This window comes from Rhododendron vialii, chromosome 1a (assembly GCF_030253575.1).
Source record: "Rhododendron vialii isolate Sample 1 chromosome 1a, ASM3025357v1".
Classification (NCBI taxonomy): domain Eukaryota; kingdom Viridiplantae; phylum Streptophyta; class Magnoliopsida; order Ericales; family Ericaceae; genus Rhododendron; species Rhododendron vialii.
The window spans coordinates 48,663,883-48,675,415 of NC_080557.1; the positions used below are offsets into that span (position 1 = coordinate 48,663,883).

General features: G+C 36.2%; 2 protein-coding genes across 2 annotated transcripts; one reads left to right on the forward strand and one right to left on the reverse strand.

Annotated features, from left to right (window-relative positions):
* Nucleotides 1-1,154: 1,154 nt before the first annotated feature.
* On the forward strand, nucleotides 1,155-1,601 carry LOC131332456 (secreted RxLR effector protein 161-like). The gene has a single exon (XM_058366689.1). The coding sequence runs from the start codon at nucleotides 1,155-1,157 to the stop codon at nucleotides 1,599-1,601; it is 447 nt and encodes a 148-aa protein (XP_058222672.1).
* A 6,607-nt stretch (nucleotides 1,602-8,208) lies between these two features.
* On the reverse strand, nucleotides 8,209-11,230 carry LOC131304708 (uncharacterized). Its single transcript, XM_058332047.1, has 3 exons — nucleotides 10,854-11,230; nucleotides 10,331-10,752; nucleotides 8,209-9,659 (listed from the first exon to the last, which is right to left on the reverse strand). Exons 1-3 carry the CDS (start codon nucleotides 10,920-10,922, stop codon nucleotides 8,426-8,428), a joined length of 1,725 nt encoding a protein of 574 aa, XP_058188030.1. The 5' UTR covers nucleotides 10,923-11,230; the 3' UTR covers nucleotides 8,209-8,425.
* Between the last annotated feature and the right edge of the window lie 303 nt (nucleotides 11,231-11,533).

The window sequence follows — 11,533 nt, forward strand, 5'->3', positions numbered from 1 at the left end:
TTTTTTTATAAATTTTTTGAACAGCTCAGATTGGCCATCTGATGGCTGGAATTTGCCCTGCGGGGTGTTGGGATCCCAATCGGGAACCCTTTTGGTCGGGAACTGTAGCACCACTCCTTTAATACTCCTTCCTTCGTCCCTATTTAATTGTCCACTACGGTTTTGCGTGCGTGCATTTTCAACAGTTTAAATCTCTCGACGTATATTATGTTTTATATTTTTGAAATCATTGTCTTGTAAAAAAATTGAGATCTAAACGAAACAAAATTAATATTACATATTTTTAATTAGCAATATATGTCAAGAGATGTAAGTCATTAAAAATGCACGCAAAACCGTAGTAGACGATTAAATAGGGACGGAGGGAGTAATTCACAAATCTTTGAAAAATGTGAACCATCACCATTAGGGGATGAATAATAAGCAAAAGATATATGAATTTCTACACACGCACAGTGTATAAAGATATCCGTAAAATTATACTATAAAAAATATTAGTGAAATGTGCATTAATTAGAGGTTCTACTTGTTTTGTATTTATATGCTTAGTATTGATGATATAGCTATCCATATACATAGCTCTGACATCCAAATAATTTGTTGCTTAAAACAACGAGTAATTCTACTTTCACACCCAGAACACACATCCATATACACACCCACACACCTGAGTGTGTGTGGGGGGAGGGGAGTGTGTGTTTTGGGTGTGTTCCTAGAATAATTGTAAAACAACAAAGGTAGCTACATCATAAAAACGCTAGCTGTCGAGGGCCATGATCCCTTTTTTTATCTGAGAGAGATTTGGGCGGAGAATTAGTAAAACCAGGCCGAGAGTCTCGGCCAAGTGAAGGGAAGCTTGAATTGTCTTGCAATGAAAGCAAGCAAGCAAGCTTCAAGATTGAATTAAGGTAGAGAGTAAAGATATCTTTCTTATTAAGTTGTTGCATGTGGCCGGATCGAAGCCAACTACGTACGAAAAGGTAAGGTGGGAAGAGAATATATATACTGCTAGTTTGATTGATTGATTGTGATGAAAGAAAGATTCAAGGAATGGGCTTTGAGTAATTTGTAGTGTGTGTGTATATATATATATATATATATATGGCTTGTTTTCCATTTTCATCTTTTCTGCTTCATTAGCTGTTGGTAGTCTTATGTATGCAATGTTGTGTACTCGACCTGATATTAGTTACGCTGTCAGTGTAGTAAGTAGATATCAAAGTAATCCTGGTGAGCCTCATTGGGCAGCTGTTAAAAGGATACTTAGATACATTCATGGCACTAAAGACTACAAATTGACTTATCATTGTAATGGTGACAACTTAGAAGTTGTTGGATATTCAGATGCAGATTTTTCTGGCGATGTTGATGACGATAAGTCTACTTCAGCCTATGTATTCCTTCTTGGTGGAGGTGCAATTTCATGGTGTAGTAAAAAACAGTCATGTGTGGCTAAAAGTACCATGGAAGCTGAATATATATCATATAGCGGCGCAGCTTCTGAAGCTGTTTGGATTAAGAGGTTTCTTGAAGATTTGAAAATAAATGAAATAGCTAACAAGCCAATAGCTATTATGTGTGATAACCAAGCTGCTATATAGACCATTAAAAATGGTGAGATTGGATCAAGGGGAAAACATATAGATCGGCAATATCACTATGTTGTTGATGTGCTACAAAGAAATGAGATTTCTATATATATATATATATATATAAATTACACACACTTGGCCGCACAATCCTTCTGATTTGAGATTCCCATATATGCATTGTAGTATATAATAAATAAATATAATAAGAGGGGGGGGTATTATGTTTTGCTTACTCCTAGTATTTAATAAAAACACGAAACGTTAAGCCGAAAAAGAAAGTTAATTTGTGGTTAAAGTTGAGTGAAGCTTTGATTAGAAAAGATTTTTTATTTTTTTATTCCAGAGGAATCATCAATGACGACAAATGAAATGATGATATTAGACTTGTCATGATTGATTTCCTTTGGGTGAGGACGGACGGACGTACGCATGCTCTAAATACGAATCCGAAGGAAAGACTTAGGCCCGAAACCTTCTTAAAAAGTAAGCAATTTATTTTATATTTTTAAATTTAAAAATAATATAAATAAAAAATTATTTTTTATTTTTTTTGTACCGTATAAAGAATTTTAATGGGATCTATCAAACAAGATTCATATTGGTAGAAAAATTATTTGCGTAAACATATTATTTTTGAGCTTGAAATTATCTTTTTAAAAAATAAATACTTATTTTGAGTTGCAGAACGGAGCCTTAAGGGCTGTTTGGATGCAGAATAAGGATTGGGCTCTAGGAGTATTATTTATGGAGGGTAATAAGATATTAAAAGATATTATTTATGAAATGTGAGATAAGATAGTAGGGGACTGAGACCTCGTTTGATAACAGCGTTAGATGAATGCGATTCGTAAGGCGATGGAATTAGGAAATTAAAATTGAGATTGGTAATGAGAAGAGATGGTTAATGAGAAGGGATTGATAATGAGTATGTTTGTTTGAGATGAGATTAGATAATGAGATTGGATTGATAGAAGAAATTAGTAATGAAAATGAATTGGTAATGAGAATGGGTTGGGATTGGACTATGAATACCAAGTCTCAAGGGGTATTACTAATACTCCCTATGGGCTGGCTTGTTCATCCCATGGGATTACCAATCCGGACCAATTTTAAAAATCAAACAAAGTATTACTAATAACCTTACCTTAGCAATCCAATCCCAACCTCCAAGATGTTTATCAAACGGGGCCTTAAGTGCCCGTTTGGACGAAGTATTAAAAATGAGAGGATAAAATAATATTTGGTTTGGATGAAGAATAAAATGAGAGATAATGTTATTTTGTAATAGAAAATGAAGGATGAGTGGGTATTATTTAAGCCTTATCCAAGGATACTAATTAATAAAACCTGAAAATCCACCCATAAAATATGACCCCTGCGTCCCCTCACGCTCGGATAAACTAATCTCCCACATCCTTTATACCCCTTCTCCAAATGCTTCCCAAACCAAAAATAAGAGTGGCCCCATCTCTTTATTCCCACATAACTAATCCCTCTCCCTTATACCACATCCAAATGGCTCTGATTATGGTGCTCCTAGGCGGTTTTGGGAGCACTATACTCCCATTGAGAATGGATCATTGGATTGAAAATAGATAAATTACCGCCATTGGATTAAAACCAAAAATAGGGTGGTTTTATTAAAAACGAGATGGTTTTGTGAACTTTTGACCCAAAAAATGATGGATTATTTACCGCAGAAACAAGCAACGTTTACCATTGATTAAGGCAATATTTACCATTGTATAAGGCAAAACTTACCGCACAAATAGGCAATATTTACCACAACCGATTGGTCGGGTAATAAGTTACAATTAATTTCAAAAAAAGTACCCTATTTTTTGGCGGAAAAATTTGGAGATTTTAAGGATTTATATATTCACACCACTTTAAGCTATATACACCATATATTTTGCCTTTTTGCTAAGAATTTGGTAGTGAAAAACCTAAAAAATGGTGTTCAATTATAAATCTAGTTTAAAATTTTAATTTGTTATGAAGATATAATATAATTAGAAGAATTATCTAAAAACAAAAAAACTTGACAAATATTTTCCATAATTTTAAATAACATTATAAATATACTTTATTTATTTATTTTTAAATAACCATTTACTGGAGATATTTTTAAGTAATTTACTTTTAAATATTATGGAAAAACTATATTATAGATATATTTACTTTTAAGTAACTTACTTTTAAATAAACATTTATTATATATATATATATATATTTATTTATTTTTAATAGTGCCTACCACATTAAATTTTATTTGAATCTACTTGTATTACTTTTATGATAAATTAAATAAAAGTATTTATATTAATGAAATTACTTTTAAAAAAGTATCAAATAAATGAGATATTTCAATTTACTGGTTCATTAGTGGTTACTCCTACATTAGCCAAGTGATCAATGTTAACCACAAAGACTGTTACTCCTTCATTTGCCAACTGATCAATGTTAACCATTTTTGAAATTTGTTAATTGTATAATTTGAAAGATTGAAATAGATAAGTCTGTGGTTAATCAATTAAACAAATTAATCAGCCTACTTTAGCCAATTGTATTAATCTTCCCAAATTACTATCAATCAATATCATTGTTAACTACCGCATTTGCCAAATATGATTTTAATCGATTCAAATTGTTTGATCAATTGGTTTAACATATAACCAGATCAATCAATTACAAATGAATTAATTTTCGTTGATTGATCGTTGCCAAGTATATTAGTATCAACACTATTAGTTGTTAGATTTTCAAATTAGATCATATTGATCACTATAAACTATATTAATGAAATTGGATAGCCTAATTTCATTAAATACTACCATAATTGAATTAAGCATTCTACAAAATTATTCAATAGCTATTAAGCAAAAATATACTAACATAGATATGCTTACCACAAATACTATTACCTATGGTATGGCAAGCAAAAGTATATTACCTATAGAGAATACCTGCCATTTACATAACCATACTTACCACAAATACAAGATTTTTTACTAAATTATGGATATACTTATCACAAATACGGAGAACTTATTCTCCAGATACTTCCTAATACGGTTTTCATCCGTAACAAAAATACCATAAAAAGTTGTATGTATGGCCATAAGAAATGGTAAGTATAAGCATAAAAAAAATAAAAACCGTATGGAGCTTCTTCTTAAATCGTAAAAATCGTATAGAAGCTTCATTAGGTTCTTGTGAAACACTTATGGAAAATTCTAAAATTAGCCCAATGGGCTGACGATAGTAGGTGTGTAAATGTGTATTAAAAGATGTAAAAAGTGCACAGAAATACGTGTTTTTCTTGTTTTTTAGTGTGTTTATCGTCAGCCCAGTAGGTTGACAATAGCAAGACCGAACACTTATTTGAGATTCTTCAACTTATAATCTTTCGGTAAGGTTGTACGAGGTAATAATTACAACTAAATTCAGTTTTGTTCTTCGAAGAACTTACTTGGTGAGCTTCTTCAACTTGTTATGAAGTTTCTTCTTAAATCTTCATTTTTTTGGACAAGATGAGAGATGAATGAGAGCTAGAGGAGTTAGAGTAGATAAGTTCATAGGGTTTAAGGTAGATATGAAAAAACTTAATACCATTAATGTCATAATTGGTGGTAGATAAATAAGACAATTGGCAAAACATGACCAGTTTGCGTCGTAAAACTGGTTTAAGCATACAGTCGTTTTATCCTTATTTTATGGTAAATGTTGTCAACCACGTGGTAAGTGTTATCAACTAATTTTAGTCCATCGTAAAAAGTCAGCTTTTGTGGTCTCTCTAGCCTTATACTTTAGTAAGTAAATCTTATTCTATAGTAAGTATGACATTAATGACGGATAAGTATACATTTATGTATTATCATTGAGTACTGCTATGGGTACCGACGGTACCCATAGGGAAAATGCACCGACGGCCACCGGACGGCCGTCTCCGGTCACCGGACGGCCGATCCGAGCCGTCCAAAAATTTTAAAAAATAAAACCGAGGGGCCCTACGCGAGAATCAATGGCATCCGAGGTGTGTAGGGTACTTGATCCGAGCATCCATTTTTCGTGTATATTTGTATATACGTGTATATACACGAAAAAGGGGTACTCGGATCAAGTACCCTACACACCTCGGATGTCATTGATTCTCGCGTAGGGCCCCTCGGTTTTATTTTTTAAAATTTTTGGACGGCTTGGATCGGCCGTCCGGTGACCGGAGACGGCCGTCCGGTGGCCGTCGGTGCATTTTCCCTATGGGTACCGTCGGTACCAATAGGATTTCTGATTATCATTAATGTCCTAGTACCTACCCGTTAAGTTATATTTGGATCTTCTTGTATTACTTTTATGTAAATTAAATAAAAGCATTTATATTAATAAAATTACTTTCAAAAAAGGATCAATTAAATGAGATATTTCAATATACTGGTTCATCAGTAGTTACTCCTACATTGGCCAAATAATCAATGTTAATCACAAAGACTGTTATTCCTTCATTTGCCAAGTGATCAATGTTAACCATATTTGAAATTTGCTAATTGTATAATTTGAAAGATTGAAATAGATAAGTTCATGGTTAGACAATTAAACAAATTAGTCAGCATACTTTAGCCAATTGTATTAATTTTCACTAATCACTATCAATCAATACAATTGTTAATTATCACACCTGCCAAATATGATCTTAATCAATTCAAATCGTCTGATCAATTGGCTGTCAAGTATATTAGTATCAACACGTACTATTAGTTGTTAGATTTGTAAATTATATCATATTGATCACTGTAAACTATATTAATGAAATTGAATAGCCTAATTTCATTAAATACTACCATAAATTCAATTGAGAATCCTACAAAACTATTCAATAGCTATTAAGCAAAAATATATTTATTGTTCAATTTTGTTGCAACAATCAACTTATAGCGTTATTTTATAATATATATTAACTAAATTTGTAACCTATCAAAATATTAAATGAATATCTTATTTTTTCCATAATATTTAAAAGTAAGTTACTTAAATATATCTATAATAAATTGTTATTTTAAAAAAATAAAATACATTTTTAATGTTATTTGGATATCGTATTGTGGAAAATATTTGTCAAATTTTTTATTTTAAGATAATTCTTCTAATTATATTTTCATAATAAATTAAAATTTTAAACTAGATTTATAAACAAACACCAATTTTTAGGTTTTTCACTACCAAATTCTTAGCAAAAAGGAAAAATTATGGTGTATATAGCTTAAAATGATGTGAATATATAAATTTTCCCAAAATCTCCAAAATTTTCGCCAAAAAAAGGGTATTTTTTTTACTTAATAGTAACTTGTTACCTAACCAATCGGTTATAGTAAGTGTTGCATGTTTGTGTGGTAAGTTTTATCTTATACGATGGTAAGTGTTGCCTTAGTCAATGATAAGCGTTGTCTGTTTCTGTGGTAAGTAATTTTTCATTTTTTTGGTCAAAATCACATCGTTTTTAACAAAACCACCTTACTTTTAGTTTTTGGTTTGATCCAATAGCTGTGATTTATCTATTTTCAATCCAAACTCCAAAAGTTGTAATTCATCAGGAGTATGATGCTCGTATACTACTTGGGAGCACCACAAAAATTTTGCATCCATACGGGACCTTAAGGACTATAAAATCTCACATCGAAATGGTCTTTCTTTCACTGTAAAGATGCAGTTCCTCTGGCAGCACGAGAGCAGGAATAGGATGCCCTGAAAAAGCAAGTGTAAGAACATACAAAGTTGAAAGTGTGAAAAACAGAGCACCCAACCCAACCCGCCCCAGTCCAAAGGCTTTAAGGCAGGTACTGATTGAGATGATTACACTGAGGAGGCACAGTGTATTTGTACTTATGAATCATGGCAATGAAAAAGTTGTGCATGGTCCCTATCTCTCTCTCTCTCTCTTCTCTCCAAACAAAGTGGCCATGCTTCCTTCCTGTGATCCTTCCCCCCCTCCCTCATTGGTATTCCTACGGACAAATCCTTGTCTAGTTTTGAGTGCTGATGACCCAATCCTGAGAGATAGTCCACTCATAAACTTACGTTCCTGAATTAAAGATTCTTTTCAACCGGCCCAATCACGTGACAGAAACCAACCCTTCACGATGTCATTTAAATGGTTGGATTAAAAATTAATGTAAGATGACGTTGTGGACTAAAGTTTCAACCACCAAATTTGCCTCTTTGGATCCTCCTACTTCTGGGCAGACGAGACTGACAACTGTTGCAATGCTAAAAATATCTATGGAACGAGACAAATAAATTACCATTAGGAAACTGGAACGCAGCTGGTAAAAAACAAGAAATTGAAGTGAAGAAGAGCAAAAGGCTTCTTGATAATGAGGTGTTGTGGAATATCAGGGGTGTTTTGGCAGGGTGCGATGGATAAGCCTGAGGTAGGAACAGTAATGGCTATGTCATTTACTCTTGCATGTGACAGGAGCCAAAAAGGCCACCTTACAGGAGCCAAAAAGGCCACCTTTCTCTTTCTGCACACATGATGTACCCACCCCCCACCTTCTGAATTTAATGAATTGAATTCACCCCTGCTCCCATTCTCAACACAGCAATTACCCAACAACAAAAATGGCACCCAAATATTTAATGTCCAAACAGAAAAAAATTTGAGCCAAAGTACTGAATTTAACTCTGTACATAGATAGATGAAGAGATAATAGCGACAAAAATTTTCCCGGCTACCATTGGAAAGTTTTCATTTTTGTACAAACACAGAAATCAGATTCTCCCGCCGGTAACATCAGACCGTCAATGATTGTGATGCTGAAGATCAGGAGAGTGATCAATCAGCAGCTTAATGCTTCATATTTCACTGGAATTGGACGGTTAAACCCAACCTGAGATAGCAAATTCCCGACTACTGCAATGTCCCTACAAAACACCCCTTGATACACTGATGCCGGTGGTGGTGTTGTGCCTTTGTTTTCCATCCGATTACAAGCCAAAACCTCTGAAGCTGCACTCAACTCTGCTTCTAATTTGGTTTGTTCATGGGCTTGTTTGACTTGGATAGCTGCGGCCGCTTGTAAAGTGGCTGCAGCCTGCTTCCTCTGCTTCTCGACCACTTCTTCGTCCATGATAGTTGACATAACACTCGTGTAACCCTTCTGAATCAACCTATACAGCAACAATGCTGACATTTTCGCTCTATCCCTAATCGAATCCACATCACGATCATCTGCAAACTCACACCTATCAATAAAACTATTAGCTTTGTCCGGCTTGTACCGCAATGTGAGCAGCAAATGAGCCCTCTCCAATTCTGAACGCGAACAACCCCGTCGCAACCCAATCAATGCGTAGTAATCCACATTGCCTGTTTCCCCCGAAGCAACCCTCTGCTTCAATTCTTGAATTTTAACAGCTAATGTACACAGTTTTCCAGGGATTTCTCTGCATCTCACATTGTGCCTTTTCCAGGCAGGTCCAGGGAGCTTCCGGTCGCGAAGAATCGAATTGTACAACAGTTTTAAGTGTTCGAGATCGTGCAGAGAATCCGGTAAGCATCGCACTGTCTCGAAGAGTGAGGCTCTGGTGCTGAGTGCCTCAATGCAGGTCGGGTCTAAAGCTAAGGTCCGATTACAATCTGCAATGGACTCTGCAACTCTGCCTGCGGATTTATAAGCAGATGCTCTATACATGTAGCATTCGGAGAGGAACCCCTGAGGGGCTCCTCGGCGGCTGTCGAGGATTTTGGAGAAGTGCCTGATTGCTTCGGCGTAGAGTCCAGCATCAAGGGCGGCAATCGCGGCTGTCTTGCGGCGGAGGAGGAGCTTGATGTGGCTGAGCAGTTGGGAGATGCTCTCTTGTTCTGTTTTCGGGGGTGACGGAGGTTGGTTGGACACGGGGATTGTTTCGCTCCCGGAGAGTGGGAATTCTGAGATGGAGAAGCTGTCTTCCGACCAACAGATGCTTTCGCGGCGGAAAGCTGCGGTGGCGAGACGTTTACCGGTCTGGAGGAGGAGCATGGCGTCTTCCATCAGACCCAGGTGGCAACAAGCTTGGCCCAGAACCAAGTACCTGCATTTACAATGTCTTTAAACATTTCAGCGACTCAATTACAACTCAGGTTGTCACAAAAATCCTTATCAAATCGTTGCCAGTGACAACGCAGAAAAAATATCGCAAAAGCACAGTTAGATGTGGTTTATTCAGTCACCCACAAATTTTATTGTTCATCTCGTAAAAAAGACAAAATAAGCTGGAAATTCGGAGAAATAGCAGGCAGTTGACTCGCAAACAACACAAGGAACTGTGTTTGAACTAAGCGTGAGGCTTGCTTCCAGGACCATGGAGTTTGACTAGGGTGTTATAGGTCCAATCCAATCCAATCCAACTCAATGATATGAAATAGTACATCGGGTAAAAAATAAGTAAGTCCATTCAAGTTAACATCTTAAACGTTATAATCAGTCCGTTGAAATTTTCCTGAGATGGCCGGCAAGAATATACTAATAAATCATTCAACACTTGGTAAGGAAAACAAGTTAGATGATGTGATGATAGATACTACTATTGGATCGGATCAATCTATATTGTGCGCAAATGGAGTACTAATAAAGTCAACGCATTTGGGTATTACAGTCTGGCATGACATTGAGGAAAAGCAACAACAAAAAAAAAATACTCCTAATTAAGATAATAATAACAAGGGCACGGTCTAAATCACAGAAAAAGAAGACCGAAATTACCTCCATTGCCCTTCTTTGTCGACGCTTTTACAGAGACCAGCCATGACCTTTTTCTTCAAATCCGAGACAGAGAAGCACTTGAAAGAGGGATGATGCTCTCTCTCCGGCGAGTTATGGGAAGAAAGAAGCTTCACTCGCTCTTTCGATAGCTGCTGAGACGACGACGACGAGTTTTCCGAGGAGAGAGACGACGACGAATCTTCGGAGGCAATCTTGATGCTGGGAATGTAGTCCTGCAGCATATCGGCCACGTCCTTGAATCGCCGGAGACAGAGCAGGGATCGAGCTTTCATCTCCAGAGCCACCTCCAGCCTGGGCGAAAGCGCAAGAGCCGCGTCTAAAAGGCTCAGAGCCGACGCGATCTCGCTCTGCTCCTGAGTCGCTATGAGGAGTCTTGCGTCTTTCACATATTTGTACACAATCTGAGCAACAATACAATACAATGTATTATTAAGAAAGATATGAAATTGCATGAGGCTGTAGGAAAATTGATGATGTTATTAGGATTAGGGTTAGAAATTACCTTTCTGTTGGTAAGCCACCAATGCTTTTTTTCTCCTCCGGCCAGAGATGGGGATGTAGCCATTGTCATTGTTCAAGGATCAAATACAATTTCTCTACCCCCCTCTCCCTATATTGAGGATTCGTGTGTATACGTCTCACATTCCAGAGAGAGAGAGAGAGAGAGAGAGGATGGTTTAAAACCAAAAATGAGTTTGGTGGTGAGAGAAGAGAGGACAACAAATCTGCTTAAATCAAATGCCAGCTTTGACCTGTGAGAGAAAGCTTTGATCCTTCAATATCATCGCTGGCACCGATGGTTCTCTCTCCTCTTTTTTTTTTCCCTTCTCTCTCTAGACTCTAGAGGGCTGTGGCCTACGGACTTCTCCCCCTATAGGCAGCCTAATAAATAAATATCCCTTCCACATTTTAAAACACGGGGAAAAATAACCCCCTCAAACTATGCCTCGAGAATACTTTATCCCCTCAAAGTTTTATTTTTGGCACTTAACCACCTCAAACTGATGAAAATAGTACTTCCATTAGCATTTTGTTACAAATTGGATGGAAAATGGCACATGCAACTCACATGCCATCCCATTTAAATTTGAGAGACACTATTGCCCTTTCTCTTGACATATTCTCTCTTTCTCTCTCTCTCTCTAAATGCGACAGAGAACACCCCTAATTCCAAACCTTCTT